This window comes from Mesoplodon densirostris, chromosome 3, assembly GCF_025265405.1.
Source record: "Mesoplodon densirostris isolate mMesDen1 chromosome 3, mMesDen1 primary haplotype, whole genome shotgun sequence".
Lineage (NCBI taxonomy): Eukaryota > Metazoa > Chordata > Mammalia > Artiodactyla > Ziphiidae > Mesoplodon > Mesoplodon densirostris.
The window spans coordinates 5,339,412-5,364,149 of record NC_082663.1 but is presented as its reverse complement, the minus strand read 5'-3'; the positions used below and the strand labels follow the sequence as shown (position 1 = coordinate 5,364,149).

Below are 24,738 nucleotides of genomic sequence, written 5' to 3'. Positions count from 1 at the left end.
CGGGTTCGTGCGCTGGTCCGGGAAGATCCCACATGCAGCAGAGCTGCTAGGCCCGTGAGCCATGGCCACTGAGCCTGTGCGTCCGGAGCCTGTGCTCCACAACGGGAGAGGCCACAACAGTGAGAGGCCCGCATACCGCAAAACAAACAAACAAACAAACAAAACAACTAGAAATAAAGCTACCATATGACCCGGCAATCCCACTCCTGGGCATATATCTGGAGAAGATGAAAATTCTAATTTGAAAGGATACATGCACCCCTATGTTTATGGAAGCACTATTTATAATAGCCAAGATATGGAAGCAACCTAAGTGTTCTTTGACAAATGAATGGATAAAGAAGATGTGGTATATACACAATGGAATATTACTCAGCCATTGAAAAGAATGCAATAATGCCATTTGCAGCAACATGGATGGACCTAGAGATGATCATACTAAGTGAAGTAAGTCAGACAGAGAAAAAGAAATATCATATGATGTCACTTATATGTGGGATCTAAAATACGACACAAATAAACTTATGTACAAAACAGAAACAGAAAAAAAAAAAAAAAAAAAACAGAAACAGACTCTCAGACATAAAGAACAGACTTGTGGTCTGTTCTTTACAGGGGAGGGATGGAATGGGAGTTTGGGGTCAGCAGATGCAAACTATTATATACAGGATGGATAAGCAACAGGGTCTTACTGTAGAGCACAAGGAACTGTATTCAATATCCTATGATAAACCGCAGTGGAAAAGAATATAAAAAAGAATATATATACATATATATATATATATATATATATACATATATATGTATATATATACATATACAGAACTGAATCACTTTGCTGTACAGCAGAAACTAACACAGCACTGTAAATCAACTGTACTTCAATAAAGTCAATTAAAAATAAAATAAAATAAAGACTAAAAAAATAAAACATCCCCTGGTCTCACTTTCATCGCAGAAGGGCATTTGATTCCAACTCAATAACTGTTGTTACATTGAACCGAATTAGAGCCATCTATTCTCTAATAAATCATTATCATCACGGGGGAAGATGAAAGTCAGTAGCAACAGAGAAAACCCATTTGTTATTTCTCATTTAATTGGCTTTTTGTGGTTAAATGCATTTAGTGGAAGAAAAAAACCCCACAGATCATTTTAATTATGATCCTGTGAAAGTCAGTGATATCATCCTGAAATTAAAATGAAACCTCTAAGTGTATGCTGTTTGAATAAGAAAATTACCTCAAAACTTTAAACATGCATTTTTATTTTATAAGAAACCTTGGATGATATGTATTAACGCTCAGTCTTATGACATTTTGTTAGACTCTGATATTTGTGAGGTTTATGGAAGAACCCCTCCACTCAAGTAACATCTGGGGTCAGTTGGCCTTGGCAATCAATCGTGACAAAGATGCTGAGGGTCATCTGCAAAGCATTTCGTCTGGACCCACAGAAATAACATAATTGTGATTGAAGAGACGCAGGAAGGGCTCAGTGTTACTGTCCTCTGTCAAGGCTGGTGATAAAACCAAGCCTGTCTTGCTCTACAGAATTCCAGGTTCCAAGAGGACCAGAGATAGGAGGGATGGTTTAGGTGGACCGGAGCTGAACAAGAGGAGTTCAAGGACGTTGGAAGGAGACGGGGATGGCTGTGTGTATGAATCACGTTGGCCTCTGCCGGGAATCATCACGAAGGGCTGTCCTAGCCTGTTCTCAGGCTGGTGGAGGTATTGTGGGATATTTAAATGAATTCCTCTACTTCTCAATAAAACAAGAATGCACGCACAGTGCAAATGGCTGAATAAAATGGTTCTTCCTGATAAGCCTTGCGATCTGATGTATCCCTCAAACTCTTAAGTGCTTGTTTCAGACATGATCAATAAATTTACCAGTGAAGAATTGTTTTCTCACATAACTTAATTGAATGAATAAAATTACCATAAGAATGGAAATGAGGGCTTTCAGAAAGCGTCCTACACCTAAAGACATCTAAAATGATAAAAATCACTTTTGATTAAAAACATGCATCAACTTGGATGTATCAGCATAAAAATCAATTGCATTAAACCATATTCACTATAATTTTGACCTCAGCTGGTCCATTAGTGCGGCCTTCCAGGATCACTGAATCCCAAGCCGTCGTCTGAAATACTCATCAACCAATCAGCATCTCTCCCTTTTGGTCCACCCGGCATGTCTACACTGCCTGCCTGACACCATCCCCTCTGCAACGTGGCTTTGCCCAGAGTCCTCTTTTTGGCTGCAGGCCCCCAGGAAAATGCACAGAGCAGAACAGCCCTTTCCTCAGCCGCCTGCCCCCAGGGCTGAGATGACCGGGAGGAGAAGAAGGCACAGAACCCTGGTGAAGCACAGGAGAGGGAACACTGAACCAGAGAGAGGCAAGAGGATGGGCGGCCGCTCCCGTGTGGACGCGGATGCGGGAGACAGTGACGGCTGGAAACAACGGAGAGAAAAGAACGCTCCGGTCAACCGCGGAAAAATGGGAGAAGCAGCGTGGGAGCAGGAACGGGGAGATTTACAGGAGCTGTGACGTGGAAGAGTGGAGCAAAACTCACAAGGCATGCAGGGATAAAGGGGGAGCTGGGGGTGGGCGCCAGAGAGGACGGGGAGCCCCTGATCACTGGCTCTAATAAAAGTAGGGGGAGAAGCCCACAGCAAACAGAGCCAGAAGAAATCCTTCAGGTGAAGAAGAAAAGGAAAGCGTGAAAAAGCAAAGGCAGTCGCCGTCTTTGGGGAAAAGTAGAAAAGGAAGATTCTGAAAATGCCAGGAAAAACTGAGAGATGTGGGAAACCTGACAGTGATGAGGAGGAACGTGTGGATGTGGCAGGAGCTGCTTAGATGAGAAACGTCTGGTCACTCAGTCAAGGGGCCTGGACGTAGCCAGATCCTGGGACAGCGACGGGAAGATGTGAAATCGGAGACCAATGTCAGGAGAGGAAAACAAGTGGCTAAAACTTACACGCTTTGAAAGGAAGAACCTGTTATGGGTTTAATGGTGTCCCCCAGTATTTGTATGTTGAAGCCCTAACCCCTCAGAATGTGACTGTTTGGAGACAGGGTCTATACAGAGGTAATTAAGGTAAAATGAGGTCAGTAGAGGGGGCCCCGATCCAGCCTGACTGGTGTCCTTGTAAGAAGAGGAGATTAGGACACAGACACACACAGAGGGACGACCACGTGAGGACACAGGGAGGAAACGGCCATCCACACACCGAGGAGAGAGGCCTCAGAGGACACCCACCCTGCCGACACCTGGATCTTAGACTTCCAGCCTCCAGGACTGTGAGAAATAAATGTCTGTTGTTTAGCCACCCTGACTAGGTGTGAGCCCTCCAATAATAATAGAGGCCATCACAGGCTCCGATAAGCTGAATGGAAGGAGGGAGAGAGGAAGGGAGAGAGGAGAGAATGAAGTTATGTGGCAACACGGAAACCTCCAATCAGGGTCAGACCACAGAGAAACAAAAGAGATGGTTACAGGGAAGCTCTTTCATATTAAAATTGCTTGACATAATAATCACGGAGCCCTAGGTGTGGACTGATCATCTGAGGACAGTGGGCAGGAACCCTCACCCACTGTCTCTTGGACCCTAAATACCAGCCTCCATCCAGTGTCCACCTGGTGTGTTTCTGGCAAATAGAATGATGACATTTCAAGGGCACATGACCAAAAACAAAACCTCATAAAATGAATTCTCACTAAGACACCAGGATCAATCAATTCAGTGTTTAGAGAAAAACAAAAAATTTAAATCACATGGGATGGACACAGTGCAGAGGGTAAAATTATTTTGGTACTTAGCATCAACCAGAAGACACCATCTTGACTGAGTGTCTGTTGCTAAAAATGTCCATTTTCCCGACACTGCAATTACAGGGCACTCATCACCCTTAATCTTTCTTTGATGATTCATGGCCTTGCGGTACCTGAAGGTCATCAACTCAACTTCATTCTACAACAGCTGTGGACTGCCTACTAGGGTCAAGGGCTGGGCTAGTCCCCTTGGATCCCACACCCCCCCTGGGAGCCCCACCAAATTGCTCCCCCCCACGCCCCAGGAGAGGTGCTCCATCTACAGGGAACTGTTGCCCCCATGGGGAGTTACTCCCGCTGTGGGGAGATGCTCCTCCTGGGGAGGTGGTAGCGTCCCACTGGCTGTGACCGGAGGCTTGTGTGCACACTCGGGGCAGGGCTGTGCAGCCCTGCAAAGGTGGCCTTCCCAGACCCCAGACCCGCTGAGCCCCAGGGAGGGCTGGTAGGAGTTCGTTTTCTCTCTGACCGCCACATAACCAGTCCAGTCCAGCTGTAACTGAGAAAAGCAGCCAGAAGTGGACAAGAACCCTCACGTATGAGAGAGTGAAATCAGCTACTTCTGATAAAGGACTTCAGAACCTCACAGACGAACAAACAAACGGAGAATCTGTGTGCTAAACAGTTCTACTGGAACTGACTGGGGCTATTTCCCATTTCTTTTTCATTGATGAGACAATTCACCACCTTGACTTTGGAATTTTGCGTGGTGCAGGATTTCAAATCTCTTGTAGCTTCGGTGTTCCTAGCACGGAATTTTAAACCATGTTATACTGGGGACAGAATTTGCTTTGCATGGCAAGGAAATGCCAATGTTATCACAGCTCAATAAGCATCACTGAAATCTGGGATTATGTGCTTCCCCAGCTCTGCTTAATCCCAAGATTCCACAAATTTGTTTTTTTTTAAAAAAAACCTTAGCATATTCTGGAACAAAAATTCAGTATAAAATCATAGCACAAATGCTAAGCCTAACTGGGTTTGGGGAGATCTTTGGATCAAGGCCTGGCACCTAGTCTCTACGGCCTGACCATGGCTTGAGGGCTGGGCAGTGTGGGAGCAGGTAATGGCCACACTGCAGGCCTACAATTTTGCAGTCTACGCCAGTGCAGAGAAATGGAGGGCCACCTCACCCGAGGCCCAGCATAGAGGAAACACTACCCTCCTCTTCACTGATGGCTTTCTTTTCCCTTCCAGTCACTACTAAACCCATATTCTTTCCCCAGACTCTCTGCTGCACATGGCTCTGGTTCGTAATAAGTAAAAGTCTTATTGTTTAAGTAAAAAAAAAATACTGGCATCACTGTATTATAAATTTAACACATGGTACATGGTCAAGGTTTGCAAGAAATACATTTTAAAGGATTCACTCACCCAACCTCAGAGTAAAACCTTCTAGAACATTCTGAAAATTTTTTCTAAAATGCTACCGATCTGTAAATATTGTGACTTACTGACTTAGAAGTGTAGCAGAAAGTAGTGGGCTAAATGAGACTGGCAAGAAATGAAGAAAATAAAGATGGGGTACAATGCACCAATATTCACTGTAATTATGAAAAGAAAATAACATGAAAAGGAAAGGAAGATACTAAGTAGCAAATAAATGGATGATTTAGACATTCATATGTCTGAAAAGTAAGATTATTTATGAAAAACTCTCCCTTCTTTCTATCACTCACTCAAACTATGCTTGACTTATAAGACTAGCTAGTATCACTGCATTGTCCTAAAGACCAAACAAATTACAAAATTCACCATAGGTTTCGAAGGCAGACATGTCAGAAGCATTTCCTTGCAGCAGAAATCTTAACATTTCCCTCAGCCTTTGGGGGCAACTTAATTTAATGGCACAGTGTGTAAGTTTTCATTGACTCTATGGGGACTGTCCCCAGGAATTTTGGACGAGGCTCGTTCTGTCGTGAATGCACACGAGCAAGGGCATTCTCTTACCTCCCCGAGTTCTGTAACAAGCTCATCTGTCCAGCCCTTCAGGGTGGACCGTCTTCTTTCTAGTTAGTGGTCCTTCAGACTTGACTATTTGACAACTTCTACTTAATGATGCTACAGAATGAGACAACAGAGAGAGAAGATGCCCCTTGGAAATACTCACTAAGCCCCTAGTTCCTATTTGAGGAATAATGGTCTGGTTCAATCACGTTGCCCTTGGGAACTCAAGAAAACAGGCACTTGCTGTAGCCTCCAGGCTGCCAGCTTGCCCTGCTCCCAAGCTGGACTCCCCCCTTGTCTCGGACCTCCAGGAAACCACACAAGTAAAGTGCGTTGTAAGCAGCAACAGTGGATGCAAGTATTGCCCCAGGATGGGGGTCTGTTTTGCCCACCTCCATCACAGACACCCATTCAGCACCTGCTGGCAGCACCCCCATCCTTCCTCCACGCAGACCCATGCCTCTTACATCCTGCCATTGGCTGCATCCTTCATCCATCTCCTCCCACATTTGGGTTTAGGGTTCTGGGCCATGGGTGTCCTTCTGGGTTGGGTACTGACCAAGACCCAGTTCTGAAGTCTCCGGGGGTCTTCTGGCCACAGAGATGGCGTGAGACCATCTATCCTTTCTTCAAATGGCCTGAAAGGGTTAAACAAGGGTCACCTCTTCTTGTGCAGCATCCTGGCCCCAGAGGCAATCAAATCAGGTGTGGACCAACAGCTGCTGGGTGCATCCTTATCTGAATGGGGAGACCAGCCAGCCTCTGAGACTCTAAGTGGTATATGGTCGGGGCCAAGCTGCAGATTGAGGGCCTTGGATGTTTTTCTTAGGGTAGGGCGACTGAAATGATCTCAGTGAAAAGATTTGATGACAGCCAAATAATTAGTTTACAGGTGGGAAAAAGAGACATACATAAATGTGAAAAAAACAATCTGAGCAGTGCTGGGTAGAACCGTTTCTATTTGCTAACTATGATGCTGCAAACTTTACCAACCTAACGTGGTAGGTATGGCAACAGCACCCAGGCCCACGCACTGACTTAGATATTGTTACAGACTCTGCTTCCAGGCAGAAGATAACACCCCTTCTCAGAATGATACACACTGCAGGCTGAGAACCCCGGGGGATGGGAGGATGCTTCATGTCTAGTGATCTCAGAGGTCACATTTCAGGCTTCAATATTGCTAAACTATGGGGAAATCAGTGAGCGTACAACAGAAACAGCATAAAAATCCTGGAGGACCAATGAACCGTATACTGTTCCCGCTCCTTGTGAGAATGCTGGCTCCATTCACCTAAGTCTTAAGACTTGAAAAGAACCCTGAAGACATCTAGTCACTTTCCTACCAAGTGCAGGAAGACTTACCCTAGATGCTCAGGGCCTTAACTGCTAAGCAATAAGAGAAGATTGGTGTTCTTTGTTGATTAGCCTCCAATTGTCATAATATCATATATACTTATGTAGGTCAAACATTTCAACTAGATTTCTCTTGAATTTCATTACAGAAAAAAGCCTTTCCTAAAGGTATCAGTCAGGCAAAGGATCACTGACTCAGTGAAATTCTCTTTCAGTTGTACTGAGGCAATTTGTGTTCATTCTGTGTGAGCTGTGATAACTGATGGAATCCACAGCATTTGAAAAAAAAATTACATTTGATTTCTGAACCGGCTTTTCATCTTGAAACAAAATGGTAGCTCAAAAGTTTTCAAGTGAACATCGTGTTCTGTAATAAAGAAAGAATCTTAACAGTATGGAACAGTATCAATGTGTGCATTGAGAGGTGATAAAGGTAAGTGTTTGAAATAATTATATTCTTCTACGTAATTTTCTAACTTAGCAGCAGCAAAAAATGAAGCTAATTTAAAGATACTGCTAACAAATAGGATTCTTAGAGAGCAAGGCTGCAGAGGTGAAAACACAGCTCTCAGGGCTTCCCTGGTGGCACAATGGTTGAGAGCCCGCCTGCCGATGCAGGGGACGTGGGTTTGTGCCCCCGTCCAGGAAGATCCCACATGCCGCGGAGTGGCTGGGCCCGTGAGCCATGGTCGCTGAGCCTGCGTGTCTGGAGCCTGTGCTCCACAACGGGAGAGGCCACAACAGTGAGAGACCTGCGTACCGCAAAAAAAAAAAAAAAAAAAAAAAAAAAAAAAAAAAAAAAAAAAAGCTCTCAAATCTGTGCTTGGTGGATAACATGATCGTGGTTACTATCTGAAATTGACACCTGATGGTGCAAAATGACTTGAGGATGGACAGTCCACAGAGGTGATGACAAGAGTCCACAAGGAGAGGTGGCAGTTCTGAGAGGGCGAAGTGGAGGCTACCGTGTGATTTTTGTGAATATTTATAAAATTCTGGTCAAGTACAAAAATATTTTGAGCCAACTGGATGTCAATATTGCTCTGATATACTAATAGTTATGAAAGCAGAACCCTTCATGTAATGAATGTTGAATGTAAACCCAAGTCTGAGTCTTTGGTCATACTTTTCTTATGTATTGATTTCAATAAAATTCTACTTTTATAAAAAGGAAGAACATCTATTGATCACCTCCTCTGTGCAATGCACCTGCTCACATCATTTCCTCTGAGCATCACGACACATCTGTGAAGTGGGTTTACGCTCCTCATCTTCAGATGAGGCACCTGAGGCTCAGGGAGGTGGCCACCTGCCCAGCAGGGAAGCAGGCTGGGGGGGGGGGTACTAGAGCCCGGCCCCTGCTCGAGGGGGGCACCCACCCAACAAGGTCACGGTAGGACTGAGCTATATGTTGGGCTCCTAAACCTCATTCCCAGAGGTTCTGGCCATGAGCTGCATGATAAACTTTAAGTTCTTTCCCAAGACAGCTGTCAACACCTGGAGCCATCTACCACCTTGGGGTTCTTGGGGCCATGCATCCCCAGGGAACACAAACTTAGATGGAAAAAAAAGTCTTTATTTTCATTAAGTCTAACTGTAGTCCAGCACTTCGTTTAACTGTGATTGGAAGTAACAAAGCAGAAATATAGCATTGCCTTGATTTTGTCACCAACAGAAACCCCAGACATTTAAAAATCATATGACAGTTGTTGTAGACAACTTGAAATGTCATCAGTTCTCCTTGCTATGTCCAGTTAGGACAGTAACTAGACCTTGATATTAAATGTGTTAATAAAGACATGCTTCTTAATTTCATATTTTAGTTCATCACTTTTTAAAAATAGCAATAACTATTTCTAAGTATGATTGTTTTCCTTTGAAAGCCTATGAATTTTATTTTGTGCGTTTAAAAGCATTATTCTGAGGAGGGGTCTTCAGATGTCCCCAGATGCTGAGGGTGGCCTTTGGGGTCAGAGGTGGCAGGAATTATTCTCGGATCTGTGAGAATAACCAAGAGGCATCCATCTCTCTTGTCTATGAAAAGGCAGATGCCGGGATCCCCTTTTAAATAAAATTACTAAGACAGAAATCACTGTAATTCAATCCAGCAGAATTCAAAGTCACTTTTTATTAGATTAGTTTTAGACATGAATTAAGCCAACCTCCTTTAAGCTTTATGTAATTTTACTGGTTGATCCTACAGTTAGAGAAACTGTTTTTCATGATCTCTCTAAGATTATGATACTTCATAGGATACATTATAAAGGTGATCAAAGGAAAAACAAGCAGTCCTGTGAGGGGAGGGATCACAGTAGCCACCGTGGGCAGCTCGTCTGTGTTAGTTTCAGGCATTCACTGGAGGAAGGGGCTTCCCGAAGACCCTAACCCGCAGATTTGCAGGGCTCTGCCTTCCCCAGGCTAAGCGAGCCTTGGTTTCCTCCTCTGTAAAATGGGAATAACAACAGCATTCACCCCATAGGCTGTCGAAAGCATTTAATCACATGACCCACTAAAGCGTTTTGCAAGCAGCTGGCCCACGGTAAGCACCTGGTAAGTTCACAATCTTACCGTATTCCAAACGGGGACGAGAGGAGGGGATGGGGTGTGTGTGCAGTGGAGCAAGTTGCACGGTGGACACATTTATTCTGCACATACAATGTATTGGGCATTGGGCGAGGGGAAGGGGAAACAGAGCTGTAAATAGGTACACGCAGTCTAGCAGGATGAGAGGAGAAATGAACACCTTCCAGACAACGCAGAGGTTTGGAGGAGGGAGCCGATGCCCTTACTGGAGGAGTGATTGCGGGGCCTCTGCAGGAGTTAAGACGTCTCGGCAGGGCTCTGAGGGATGGCAGGGCTCGACTGACGCATGAGGGGGTGCTTTCCCGATGGGGGCGGACCTGTGAGCTCAGCAAACGTGGAGACCTGCTGGTGTGCCCTGGCTGGAGGGGCTGGTGGGAGAAGGGCTTCCTGGGGGCTGTGGAAGGTGGAAGAGCTGCACCCAGGCTGGGCAGCGATTGGGCGCTTGGATGTATTCCGTCCCCGTCATAACCAAGGGTGTGAGAAAGCCAGGTGTGCGTCTTAGAGGACCCAGGAAGGTGTCAGCAGGGAGGATGGACAGGGACGGAGAGGTTGGGCAGGGGCGTCACAGGAATCCAAGCAGGGATGACGAGCTTCTAAGGAGGCAGGAGGGCAGGCAGGAGAGGAAAAGCCACGCTTGGGAACGTGAACGAGGAGGCCCGGTTAGTCTGCTGCCTGACCACACCTAGGCCTGCCGGGTGGGGAAGGGCACCTTCCGGCCGCTCCTCCCGGCTCCCCGCTCCCGCCCCGCCCTCCTCTCCCAAGCCTTTGCCACCTGGTTGGTCCCAATTCCGCTTCCTCCCCAGAGGTTCTCGATCTGGGGGCCTTGGTCCTCCTGCCCTTAGCGGAGAGGACCAGGGGTGACCACAGGATGGGGGAAGGTCGCCACGGGAATGCTGAAGACCATGCGTGTTCAGTGCCCAAGTCATGGTAGACCCTCAGCAAACGGGTCCGGAATGAAGTGTGTGACGATGGGGAATTAAACAATTAAACCTCATCTCAGTTTGCTGACTCCTTGGGTAGGAAAGCGTAGATGTTATTGGAAATACTTCTGCCATTACAATGACTCCTTTGTCTGTTTTGGGAAATGCCTCATCCTCCCATTTATGAGCAGTGAAACTATGCTCAGAGAAACAGGTTAACCCTCAGTGTTACAATCACGTAACAATGAGCATTCCTGCCATGAGCATTCCTTCTGGGAACGTCACCCAGAAGTTTTGAAGACCCTGCTGAGCCCAGGACCCCATCTCTCTCAAGTCCCTGGCGCACCCACAGGCCACTGCCAGGTGTCCAGTCCACTTGCACCAGTGACTGGGCACTCACCCAAATACTAAGCAAGCGATAACTGCGGAGCTCCCTGGTACATCACAGACAAATGTGAGTGGGTTTCACTTTATCCCCACTAGACAGCCAGTTCTCCGTGGCTGGCACTTTCCATGAATCTGATTCACCAACATGTGCCCAGTGTGTGCCTGACAGAGTGGACACTCAGTACCTGTGCTGTGTGACTAGCTAATTATCCACAGTTCTGGGTGGTCCGTGCACCTAAGCCCTCACAACTGTGTCTGATCCGGGCGTGAGGAACTCTCTTGAGCACATTTCCTTTTTCAGGGTTTACACTCCCTCTTGGTCCAGGGAGGAAGGACTGGGTTGTATGATGACCTCCTCTACAAAAGTAGGGCTTCCAGAGGGCTAGTCGGGGTGGACACAGGACAGTGAGTCCAATCAAGGTGGGAGGGGGCAAGGTAAGGGGTTCATTACATCCACCACCACCTGAAGCTCCCTGTTCTGGCTGTTGGTGGGAGGATGTACCGAAGATGGTAGACGTGATGAGTAATTCTGGTCCAGGGTGGTTTTTCCAACCCTGGTTTGTCCATTAGAATCAACGTAGGAGATTTTCCAACAGGCCTCTACCAGGGCCTCATCTTAGCCTCAAGAAGTATGAATCTTTGAGGAAAGGGCCTGGCATTGGAATAATTTAAAGGTTCCCGGAAGCATCTAATTAACCTGGGGCTGAGGACCACCAGCCATTGTGTAGCCGTAAGTAAAGGAAAGAGAGGAAAGGAGTTACCCAGTCCCCATCCTCTGCCTCATCTCCCCACGACCCTATCAACACAGCAAAAATATAGGATTCAGGAGATTTGAAATGTGGCTCAAAGAACCCACTATTAGTGGCTGCTTAAAAAAAAAAACCATGAAAGCCATTTGGCTGGTTCCTTAGCTGTCCCCAGAGTGGTAACACTGAGGCTGCATGCAAGCCATTTGGCTGGTCCCTTAGCTGTCCCCAGAGTGGTACCACTGAGGCTGCATGAAAGCCATTTGGCTGGTCCCTTAGCTGTCCCCAGAGTGGTACCACTGAGGCTGCATGACAGCCATTTGGCTGGTCCCTTAGCTGTCCCCAGAGTGGTACCACTGAGGCTGCATGAAAGCCATTTGGCTGGTCCCTTAGCTGTCCCCAGAGTGGTACCACTGAGGCTGCCTTCCTTCTAAACCGGGACTCACACACACCTCTTCGTGAGGATGAGAAAGGGCAGGATTCTGGGTTAAAACAAACTTCAACTTAGTGTTCATGTTGGCACTTTCCATTAAACAAACAAACAACACCCCCAAACTCTCCTGACCCTTAAAAAGGAAAACAATCCTCTCACACCCTTTACTGTAAATCAGAAAAGTAAACAGAAATGCATTTGCATCCTCTTTTTGCAACTTTAGATTCTCAAAAGTTTACAACTCTGGGTAAAGTAAGCCGCTACTATTATTAACTGCACCGTCAGCCCCGGGATAAGCAGGCTCGCCAGCGAGCGGGCACGTGGGAGCTTGCCAAGTTGGCGCAGCACTATTTTTAGGGTGCAGAGTCCTGTCTGCATCCTCCTGCTCGTCCTAGTTGATACCAGAACAAGCTATTTTTTTCTCCGAACAGTCGAGTACATGGAGACCTCAAGCTGCAGAGTCATCCTGGGTGGTAATGACCTCCGTCGTCTACACATGGGCACAGGACACAACGACACGGTGACTCATAAGACTCCTCCACAAATCCACTCTCCTCGGTGAGTCACACGGCAGGACCCACCCCCTGGCTGTCACTGTTCACACGCTAGGTTCTCCCAGCTTCCCTTTAAAGCGGCCACCACCTCTGTGTTCCAAGTAGGCCCTCCTCAGTGTGGTCCTGTGTTCACACAGATGACCATCATTTATGTTACTTTGCAAACCAGCAATAGCCTCTAGAGAAATGAGAGGTTGAATTGGTTAAGAAATTCCTGTTTGGGCTTGTTATAGGCTTCACTGTGATCTCTCAAAATTGATATGGGGCTTCCCTGGTGGCGCAGTGGTTGAACGTCCGCCTGCCGATGCAGGGGATGCGGGTTCGTGCCCCGGTCTGGGAAGGTCCCACATGCCGCGGAGCGGCTGGGCCCGTGAGCCATGGCCGCTGAGCCTGCGTGTCTGTAGCCTGTGCTCCGCAATGGGAGAGGCCACAACAGTGAGAGGCCTGCGTACCGCAAAAAAAAAAAAAAATTGATATGTTGGAGTCCTGTTCCCAAGCACCTCAGAACGTGACTGGATTTGGAGACAGGGTCTTTGCAGAGGTGACCATGTTAAACTGGGGTCATTAGGATGGAGCCCAATTCCAATGCGACTGGTGTCCTCACCAGAGGGGAGATTAGGACACAGACAGCCACAGAGGGAAGACCACATGAGGACACAGGGAGAAGATGGCCATCTGCAAGCCAAGGACAGAGGCCTGGAGCTCATGCTCTGCACAGCCTCGGAAGGGCCCAACCCCGCTCTCACCTCGAGCTCAGACTTCTGGCCTCTGGAACTGTGAGAAGTAAATGTCTGTTGCTGAAGCCCGCCAGTCTGTGGGACTTTGTGAAAGTAGCCCTAGCACCCTCACACAGGGCTTTCAAAAATGTTGTGTGACTTATAATAGTTCAGAAGCCAATAAACTTGAGGAACCCACAACGCTGTTTATCTTCGTTACTTTTTTCTGATAAGACCTGGAGATTGTGTAGCCATAAGTAAAAAGCTATTTCCAGGCCTAGTACTTTGGAAGAGGTTCTGAAGACAGGCTCTGTGTGTGTGTGTGTGTGTGTGTGTGTGCACCCGTGTGCAAGATTCTCAGTGACACCCACGGTGCAAAACACTTTAAGCCCTAAAGTCGACCTCAGAGATGCACTTTATCATCAAACAGAGCTGAGCTGCAGAGCCTGTTACTCCTTCATCACACACTGACACGTGGCGACATCCGCCAGTTTCCTGTGTTCAAAAATTCCAGAAACTAGTGATGTCAGGAAACACGTTCCAGAATCACTTAGCAATTTTTAATTCAAACACTAAGAACTGAAGGTGGTTCAGTCCTGTTGTTTTCATTCTTCTGCTGACAGCTGACTGTGTACCTGTCCTCTGTGGACTCAAATGATGATCACACCGGTCACCGCCAACCACTGGCTGGAGACGGCCAGGGGCTCAGGTGGCCTGGGTGTGACTCCGCCGTCGCTGACTTTTACTCATGTGGACTGGTATTCAGAGCCTCGCACTCATGGCTAGTGTTAGAACACGAGGCTGCATTCATTTCACCTGACCGTGTGGAGCTGAGGTTTCCTCACCTGTACGGTGGCCACGGAAACAGTAGGATCAGGTAAGGTTAACACCCTAAGTGCTTCGCTGGCCCGGAGCTTGGCATGGAGCAAACAGTAAATGCCGCTGCTGTGACCGCCACATCGTCCTCATGCCGGGTTGAGGCGCATGGTTGGCACTAAGCGGACAGAGGAGGAGTACGGAACTGTCTTCCAAGTGCCACCTGGTTCCCTGCCCCTGGCGATGTCTAACTAATTAAAAAGGGGACACTCAGGAGGCGAACTGACGTGAAAGTAGAACCCTGAGTTAGTGCGCCCTCAAGCTACTTTTGGGTGCCTTCTGCTCACACAGCTGCAAGGAGAGGGTCTCTGTCGCATCATCAATCATCCCAGGTGAGAGACCTGGTACACACGCCAGTGAACGCCCGGCCTGGGCAGGACCCTCCCAGGTACGGGGATTTTTCATTTAATTGCAGGAACCAAGAGTTACCTAAAATGTTTCTTTGTAGTCAAAAGAGTCTTCGGTAATAAACAAATAGGCAAGGTATGTATGTCATTATCTCTACATAGAATATATCATACAAGAAATTTTTAAGTTAATTTAAAACAACCACAATCCATAAGGTAGCACACGAGAGATTTTGATAACACGGGCCCCAAGAATCAGGTAAAGATCTCGTGAAATGACTGAATCTGTCACACCGTGAGATAAACGCAAACATTAATACTATACACAAAATGGTTAAACAGATCTTTTCTTACCAATGAAACCCTTAAAAGTATTTAAGATTTCTCTAAAGGTAGAGAAACAAAATCAACTTAGGACATCCCCAATTCAGAAAGTTAAGCTTAGTGGTTATGAAAGAGGAAAATGAGCCGTTTCTAATTGCATTGCTTAAGAAAAACGAAAGTGCCAACAGATGGAGGAATGTAACTAGAATGGAACCGTTCTGCCTTTTAAAGTAATTATTGGTTTGGTAGCACTCTTGTTCTCTTTGAATACCTAATCAGGCATTTTGATTGCTTTCCCAAAGTCCTTTAACTACCTTTAACTACGGAAATAATTCGGTAACTACAGTAAGTGCAATGAACAACCTGGAGGTAGGAAATTTACAAAAGCAGGAAAGCCACCATAACGCTGAGGGCCCTGAGACACTCTTAGGATCCTTTCCTGCACAGAATCCTGAAACACTGATGAACACTCATTCCTCCTGTTCTTACACTGCATTTCGAGTTGTTTGTGTATATCCTACACAACTCTCTTTTGGATGTTGAAGTCAGCATGAAAAGTGCAAAGAAATTGAATTGGTATTTTTATAAATTGCTGCGTGCTCACCTTCCTTTCAGACATTTCATAACTAGACTTTAGAATAGATGATATAACACAATATGCTAGATGGAGGGCCCTGAGTTCAACTAAGTAAGATTTTGAAATTAATAAAGAAAAATACTGATAATTACTTTCAACAATAAGGTCTCTGACTTGCTGACTGTATGAAGACTCTCAATTTGGATTACAAAGAAAAGACATATATACACAAGGACCTTCCTAATTTAACAGAAGTGCAGGGGCACCCAGAGAACTATCATTCACAGCATTAATGTGAACATGGAACTTAACTTACTGACATATATCTCTTCTAAAAAGAAAAAGTCCTTAGTTCTCATTTGAAATCTTTACTTTCCTAAATCTTTCAAAATGCAGGCTGTGGCTGAGGTGACCTCTAGGATCTCTTCCAAATCTAAATGCTATGATTCTGTGATTATAAGGCAAAGTCATCTCTGTGAAGAATGAAAGAAGGTAAGAGAGTGTTCCAGAGAGTTCTGAGGAGCAGTGCTTTCAGAAAAAATAACAGAAGCATTTCTGCAAAATATTTTTCCCCATCATTTGTATAAATCCTGATAATAACATAAACCGGGACCCTCTCCCACCCCCGTGGCTTGTATCGAATCACAGGCTCTTCACATCAGAGCCAGCGCTGAACCACAGGCTTCAGAGTGAATGTCTGATGTGAAAGCATTAAACCTCACCTTTCTAGAGCCGCCAGGTCCCTCTTATTTCGAACGCAAGAAATAAGCGGAAGCTAAACCCCAGAAAAGATGGACTAGCAAGATAGTACTTGGTAACAACAGACCTCAGTCAAGAATTAAGTGCCTTTATCCACTGGAGTCACAATGCGATTCGCTTGGAATCCCAGGGGCTCCACCTCTAGTGAAATTGGCAGAACAAGCATTATTTGATTAGTGTGAAAGATCCTGCCCTGAAAGGGACAGAGGCAGGTGACAGGGGACTGATGGCTTCTGAAATGCTAGCTGTAGAAAGATCAAATCGAGGTCATTCCGGGTCTCCTAAACAAAACAGGGATTCTTCATAAATCTAAAGGACACCCATATAAAATTATACTTTTATTAAGTAATGCTCAATAACGATTTGGGAAAACATCAACCAACTTGAACATGATCAGGAACATATAATGTGGGAAGATAAAACCATCATGCCTCTGCCTGCAGCTGCCGGGGGGGGGGGGGACAAATTACAGAAGATTCATTCATTCTCTGCTCTCAAGTTCTCTGGGGTTTCTTTTGGTAAAGCTGCCGTCTGGTGCAATAGGTGAGAAGATTCAGGCACCAAGCCTGCCCCTGATTTCAGTATTTAGTTAAAAATCTTTAGTTCTGATAATGAATTTAACCCCCCGGGGCAGGGGGAACCCAAGGAAGAAACAGGTCTGAGAGAGACCAAGACCTTGAACAACTGCCCAGGAGGTGATGGTCCTGGAAGGAGTCAGGTACCATGCATTTCCTTGAGGGCATCTGGGCTTGTCACACTCAAACCACACCTCTGCCTCTCCAGTGAAATTTCTCAAGAGCAAAATTTTCACCTTTGCGCTACATGCTGGTCAGGAGGCATCAGAGCAGGGGAGCAGATACACCAGCAGGCAGCAGGCCCTCTGCAGAGCCCCCCACCTGCAGAGCCCCCCTGAGTTGTTGTTGGGGGGGAACTTTGCGTGTGTGTCAGGGAAGGGGGCAATAAACTGGGCTGTATACTCAGATTCCTAAGTCCACGTGAAGTTCCACCCTCAGGGAGATTGTGGGGTCAGGAGGTGGGGAGAAGCCAAGGAAAAGGAGAAGGGGGTCAACGGGAGAGGGAGGGGGAGGGGGAGAGAGCGGAAGCCTGGGGCGGGGGCGGAGGAGGAGGAAAGGGAGGGGCACATGGGGACAGCGGGTCAGGAGATCAGGGCAGGGGGTAGAGGGGCAGAGCCAGAGGGGAGAAGCAGCGGAGGAGAAAAGAGAGGAGGGCGTGCGGACGGGGAGAGAGCGTATCCTGGAGAGATGGGGACCGACCGGGAACAAGCGGGAGACCCGCAGAGACGGGATGGAAAAGTAGGGAGAGAAGAAAACGCTCAGGGAAGAGAAGCGGAGGCGCCCGGGAACGTCTCCCCTCGGCAGGCTGGGGTAGAGACACAGCCCCGCGCGCACCAGGAGCGAGAGGGCCGAGGGGCCAGCCCCGCGCGCCCCCGGCCTCCTCCCCGCTTACCTGGCCCTTGACCAGGCTGGCGGCGAACTGGCGCATGACGGCCTCCACGGTGTAGGCGCTGGACCAGCCGCGCGGCGTGAGCAGCTCCATGCAGATGGCGCCGCCGTCCAGCACGTAGCCGTTCTCCAGGCGCGGGCTGAGCACCCGCATGAAGGGCGGCGAGAAGGGGAAGTTGTCGGGGAAGGTGAGGTTGAGCAGGATGAACTCGGTGTTGGTCTCCTTCATGTCCTGCCACAGCACCGAGTCCTTGTCCACCTGGTGCAGCTTCACGTTCCAGTCGAAGAGGCTCTCGTCCACCAGCTCCACGGAGATGAAGCGGTCGCTGAGGCGCGCGATGTCCTGCAGCTCCTTCATGAGCCGCCGGCTGCGCACCTGCGTACAGTGCTGCTGGCGCGCCGCGGGCACCAGGCTGCCGCCCGCCGCCGCCGCCGCCGCCGCCGCCGGGCCCGGCCCCGCCCTGGCGCCCGCCGCGCGCTCGCGGGGGCCCCCGCCACTCGCCGCCCCCGCCGCCGGCTGCGGCGGCTTGTCGCGCGAGGCCAGCTCCGCCGCGCGCTTGCCCTTGCCCTTGCCGGGTCCGGGGCTGGCGTCGCCCGCGCCCCCGGCGGGATGCTGCTGCTGCGGCTTGTGGCCGCCGCTCTTGGCGCCGCCCTTGCCGCGCAGCGACGCGCTCTGCTGGCCGCCGCCGCCGCCGCGGTGGTTGTGGTGATGCTTGGGGTCCTCGGTGTCCCGGTTGTGCAGGCGGATGAGCCCGATTTTGCGGAGCAGCGTGGCCATTTTAGGCTCGGCGCCGGCGCGGGGTTCCCCTCGGCTCCTGCCCCCGGAGCCCGAGAGCCGGGGCGCGGGGGCGCGGGGCGGCAGCGACCGGCGACCACTCAGCGGGGCGCGGCGCGGGCCCCCCCTGGCGCCGGCGGCCGTGGCGCAGCCGAGCGGGCAGCACGCGCGCTCGCCGGCCGCTGGGTCGCCGCTGTCATATGACGGGGCCCGCTCTGGCTCGGGCTCCAGCCGCCCGGGGAGGGGAAGCGTGGAGGGGACGCGCCGCGGCGGGCCGTCCCCCGGCTGGTCCCTGCGCGCAGCCCCCCGGAGCCTGGTGTCCGCGGTCCTTTGTGAGCGGCCGCAGCCTGGCTGGCTTCGAGTCCGAGCGCCGCCTCGGGGCGCGCCGAGCCGTCCGCAGCGCCCCGTAGGCAGCGAGGCGGCCGCGGGCTCGCGCCGTGCGCGCCCGCCGAGCCGTGCTGCGCTGGCCGCTACCGCGGGACCCCGACCGCCGCCGCCGCCGCCGCGGCTGCTGACATTGCAAAGGCGGCTGCTCAGTCTGAGCCGAGTGCGGCGCGAAGGGGGCGGTCCTGCCGGCCGGGGAGGGGGGCGCGGGGCGGAGCCGCGGGACTGCCTGCGCCGCGCCGCTCCCCCGCCGCCCGCCAGCCGCCCGGCTCCCGCGGCGACACGCGCACGGCCGCTGGGGGGAGACATCGGCGCGCGCCGGGCTGCGGGGTAGCGCCGCGCGGAGCCGACCGGCCGGCCGGAGAGGAGCGAGGGTGGCGACCAGGGCGAGAAGGGGCACGTGTGTGCGCGCGCTAATGAGGGTCTCAGAGGCTCCGGGTCCTTCTGCCCGGGATCCAGGCTCGGCCCCCGGCCCGACCCTTCGACCTCACTTAACCTAGTGGGAGCAACCCGGAGGGGAAGGGGCGTCGGAGAAGGATGGAAAGCAACCTGTTTATTGATTCCCGTGTGCACCAGATGGAGCCTGGTGTCCACACCGCAGTCCTGGACCGGGGTCTGCGGAACCGGTGCTCTTCTAAGGACTGATCAAAGAATCAGGGCCTGGGGAGGAGGATGCGGGAAGCGTGCTCCCCGCAACCCCCTAAAGAACCCCTCGAGTCCCGACTTTAAAGGATGCCGTTCCGCGAATTCACCCCTGCGACCGGGCCCGGCTCCTCTCCTCCCCGCCACGCCAGGGGGTCCCTGCGTTCCGAAAGGGGAAGGAAGGGACCACGGAGCACTGGCTTTCGAGTCGTTTCCAAGAGGTTGCGGGGAAACGCATCCGACTCTGGCGCCAGCGGGCGCTCAGGGCGCGGGGCGGGCCCTCTGCAGCCCCGGAGTCCTTGCTACCCGCGGGTAACCTCGGGACTGGCCGCGGAAGGGGTGGGGGTCCTCCTTCAACTTGGACGCTTTCATCCCTCCCCTCCCTTTCTGCCTTTAACTCATTGAAACTTATTTTTATCTGGTGAAATTTCAAGCAAAAAGCACTTTCAGGGCCCCAGAAGCTGGAACAACCGGGGAAGCCGTGAAGAGTCCAACGTTTGCAGGAATCGCGCCGCCGCGCAGGGTCTAGTGTGTGTGGCCCAGCAGCGCAATGGGGAGGTGCGGTGATGATCCCCTCAATATAGGAGGAATCACCCCGAAAACCCAAATGGCCAAGGACTGACTCCAAACTTCACCGCTGTTCCTGGTTTGGCTTTCATCTTGAGGAGCCTCTAAATTCATCAGCAGAGCGCGTTCATTCTGATGTCACCGTGACGATTGTTTTTAAACCTCTTTACCGTTTTCACTTTTTATAAATTATTAAAAATTTTCCCTGTGAAAAATAACCCTTCAGATCACCGCGGAAGTAAGTTCAGACCTAACGGGCCTGTGGTTCGGTTTTCTAGAGTTGCTTCCCGGTACAGTGAGGTGCCCGCCAGTCCTCACCGGTTTGTGGCAAGTGCATGCAACCCTGGGACGTGGTCCCCTGGATCGGTGACTATATATAAAGGTGCCTTGCCGTGGAGGCTGTTCTCCAGTGGGTGGGAGTGGGCAGTGCAACAGACCAGGCAAGACCAGTGGCTGGTGACCAAATCTCGGCTGCAAGTGACTGAGATCTAGTTGTCCTGGTCTCATGGGCTTTCTTGTGATCCGTTCTGTCCAGCTCTGATTTTTAAAGATAGGTTGAGCAGAAAGATGTCAAGGTCTGTCTGTAAAGTACCCTGAGTTCATTTAACCAATGGGAAGAGGGAATGTGAGAAGATCGGGAGGTGACACTGGTAGGGACAGGCAGGCATTACATGCTTTATCACTTCACGGCCACAGAAGCCATCTCGGGTTTTATCTGACCCATTTTACTGGTGAAGAAACTGTGTTTCAAAGAAGCTCAGCAGCTAGCCCAGCTCAGCTGTGTGCTGGGACCTACATCCTGGTCCCTGTGCCCCCAAGCCCTGTGCTGAGGTTGACCAGCTGCCCCAGACAGTACACTGCACTGCAGGGTTTCTGCTGGGGTTGGCTTTCGGTCCCAGTCCCGGAGGTGGAGGTGAGAAAGTCTCCGCAGGTGTGATTGTCATCCCCACAGGCCAGCTGACCTAGGGGGAGGCCTTGGAGAAGCGAAACGTTTCCTACCTGAAGCAGGGGTGTCATCCAGTGTGGTTTGGGAATGGTTTAACTGAAATCCCAGGCAGCCATCTGTAAGGGCTTTAATTCTGATTGGAAGTATTGTTAGGGTGATCATATAATTTATTCTTGGAATGCAGGGCTTTTTTTTTTTTTTTCTGAAAGTGAAAGGATCACAGTTAATACTGATGCTGGGACAAGAGGCCAAAGCAGGACAGACAGACAGGTGAGATAAAGGTCATCTTAATTATTATCTACCTGTCACACTTTCAGCATCTCTGATCAACTCTTTAAAGGGCTAAAGGCAAATGTTAGTTAAAAATTGGAAACAACCTAAATTTACAACAATAGGATAAGTGGAAGGTAAATTATACCTAATCCACTTGAGAGAATATTATGCAGCAATAACTTTACAGTTATGAAGATTATATAGCAAAATGAAAATATTTATGATGTACGTAATAGTTTTAAGAAAGCAAAGTGCAAAATATACACACTATAGCTACAACTGCATAAAACTATGTGTAGGAAAAAAGATAAGAAGGAGGAAAATTGAAATGGTAACAATTATTATGTTAGTACAGGTAGGTATTCTCAACATACCCCCTCCTCAACCCTCCAGTCCATGGACTCAAACATTTGCTTCAGTGACGGGATGCTAGCAGCAGCAGTGGGAAGAAGGACCCCCTCCTTCTCCTATCCCAGGAGATTCTAGAAATTTCCACGTCACCAGTGGAATGAATGGGCATCTACCCAGCTTAGCAATGTGTAGAGGTTGCACTTTGTTTTTTAAATTACTCTCTTTTATTTGATTTTCAAACACTCTGAAAAAGAATATATTGCAGTTACAATGAAAAAAACTGTTAGCAAGTTTTTAAAAATTAGCTTATTGGCGATTAAGTTTACAACATTAAGACAGTTGAATTGAGAGTGTTTAGCAAAATAAAATAATCTCTAAGGACAGCTGTGGGTCTCTATCTCCTCCTCCCTTCGCAAGTAGTGATGGGGTGGGGAGGGGAACGGCTAGGGGATCTCTGCAGAGAGAGCTGAGGCCAATCTGCCACAAAGGGGAGAAAGGCAGGGAGGCAGGGAGGGAGGGAAGCTGGTTCTCACAGTCGTCTGTCGTCTGGGAATTGTGTTGTACCTGCCAGTGATGCTCCCATGAGCATTTGAATCAATGGTGCCAGGGGCCAGCTGTCTCCAGTGGCAGTTTTTATAAAGAGAGGCAGAACTGGTTTTGCCCATTTATTCTCTGTCTCAAAGGACTGCATCCCAGTTTTTTCCAGTTGGTCCTATTTCTTTAGGAGCCCCAGTCTCATAAAGGCATCAACCAGACTAGCTCAAAATATCAGCCCGAATTCATACACCTTGTTTATTCCCTTGAACGAAGGTGTTAAGATCACTATCAAAATTCAAAAACATTTTCTGCTAGAATTCACTGCAAGGAAGCATAGTATTGATCTCTGATGTCACCAGGTCACCTGACCTATTATGGCATTCATTCGTCGATCATCAAAGCCAGTGTTTAGATGGCACTTCATATCTCAAGTGTCATCCAAGCACTATATATATATTATATAAATACAGATATTCACTTACTCTTCATAACAACTTCTAAGTAGGTACCATGTTTAGCCTTACTTTATAGAGAAATTAAGTAACTAGTCCAAAATAATACAGTGAATGGTCAGTGAAGCCAGGATTCAAACCCAGACAGTTTCATATGGTGCTGCACTATTGCTCTGTGGGCACCTGCTGCATGCAGTCATCACTGCAGAGATGGCAGTGAAGAAACCCTGCCATCCTGGAGGTGGGGTTCTGGGGAGGATGCCTTTATCACCCTCTGAGCACTCTGTAGAAAATTTCTCTAGCAGGCTCTAAAGGAAAGAGCTTGAGGATGTCAAGGAATGTTCCATACTCACCTCTACATTTGCTCAAGACCCATGATGGATGCAGATGTATTTTGTTATTTAATTGAAAACTCAGCCTTTCATTTTATAGCACAGACGTCTGAAGTCACAGCAGTGAGGATCTTGCCCAGAGTCACAGGAGGTGATGGAGAAGGAGCCCGGAGCCCCAGGCCTGATGCCTCATCCAGTGCTATCACAATGCAGTCTTCAAATTCCATAGGTTGTGCTATAAGAGGACAGGGCTCTGACTGCTTTCTGTCAGGATGCTCGTCTTGGGAAACCAGCCACCATGTTTTGAGGAAGCCCAACCTTCATTAAAGAGGTCACACATGTGGGTGTCCAGCCATCGACCCAGCTAAGGTCTTTGCACACAGCCAGCAGCAGGGACCAGATGTGAGGGAACTTGTCTTCAGACGGTTCTGGCCCCCAGCCTTTGAGCCTTCCAGCTGAGGCCCCAGATACTGAGCAGCAGGAAGCAGCCATCCCCACTGTGCCCTGACGGATTTTCCCACCCAAAGAAACTGTGAGGGATAAGAAAGAACACTGCTGATGTAGACCATCATGTTTTGGGCAACTTGTTACACAATAATAGATAACCAATACAGTACAAATCTTTCTGATTCTCACTTTCTCGAAGCCAGAAACGTGCTTTCCCAGACTCCTTGCAGCCAGGCACAGACATGGGACCTGGCCTCAGCCAATCCGACACATCAAAGCAGAACTTCAGGTTAGAAGATGGAGGCTCCCTAGAGGTTGGTCGTGGTGAGTGGACTTTGGTCAAACTAATTCACATGAAAATTTAAATAATATATAGCAGTGTTTTTATTTTGAAATATGTTTTGTATTAGGTAGATTGCTTTAACAAAAAGTAATCTCAGGGCTCGAATAAGAAGTTTATTTCTCTTGTATGTAATAAGACAAGGCAGTTGCCACACGGCCTCCCTGGTGGCTTCACCTGCCGCCTTTTGCTCATTCTGGACGTAGCTGTAATTAAATGTCCTGGGAATTCCATATACCAGTCATAGCCAATTCCAGACCCATGTCCAAGGTGGCACGGGAGATGTCATTTTTCACTGGATAGCATGTTCCAGGTTAAACTCACTAGAAAATAACAGGGAGGTATGGATTCTGGGGGTCAGGTAGAAGTCTTTACCACCTGTACTTAATAGCTAATTTAGGAGAGTAAACCGAAGTGAAGAAGTTCAGATCCTGTGTGCACATGATCTTTATCGGGCATTTTCTCTAGCCTGTACCTGAGCAGTTCTTCACTCTGCCCTTTGGATTCGGTGTAAGCTTACACTGTGTTGCAATTCCTCTGGAGTACAAGCTCTCTCCTCTTGGGTCAGACATGGCCTTTGTCCCCTTGGGGTGAGCTGGGCTCTGGTTTGGTGGCAGTGAGGGGTGGTGGCTGAGTGTTGGGGAGAACAGGCCTTCCCTTGCAAGGCAACTCCCTTGGGCAAGATTAGTATGGGGTCTTCAGGCAGAGCAGCTAGTACTTTCACTCAGGTGTGGAGAGACTACTTTCACAGGCAAGGAGTGTCAGGGTTGCAGGTTCTCAAAGCTTTCTGAGTCACCCACATGGGCCCGTTTCAGTTCTCAGGGTGCTATTTCTTCCCGATCGATGCTCAGAGTTTTACATCAGAGTG

General features: G+C 49.0%; 1 protein-coding gene across 1 annotated transcript in view; it reads right to left on the bottom strand.

Annotated features, from left to right (window-relative positions):
* The window catches only part of UBE2QL1 (ubiquitin conjugating enzyme E2 Q family like 1), a 46,487-nt gene extending 27,861 nt beyond the window's left edge, over positions 1 to 18,626 (bottom strand). The window contains exon 1 of the mRNA XM_060091578.1: positions 17,829 to 18,626. Within this exon, the coding sequence (XP_059947561.1) occupies positions 17,829 to 18,602 (774 nt within the window). The 5' untranslated portion in view covers positions 18,603 to 18,626. The remainder of the gene's footprint in view (positions 1 to 17,828) is intronic.
* Between the last annotated feature and the right edge of the window lie 6,112 nt (positions 18,627 to 24,738).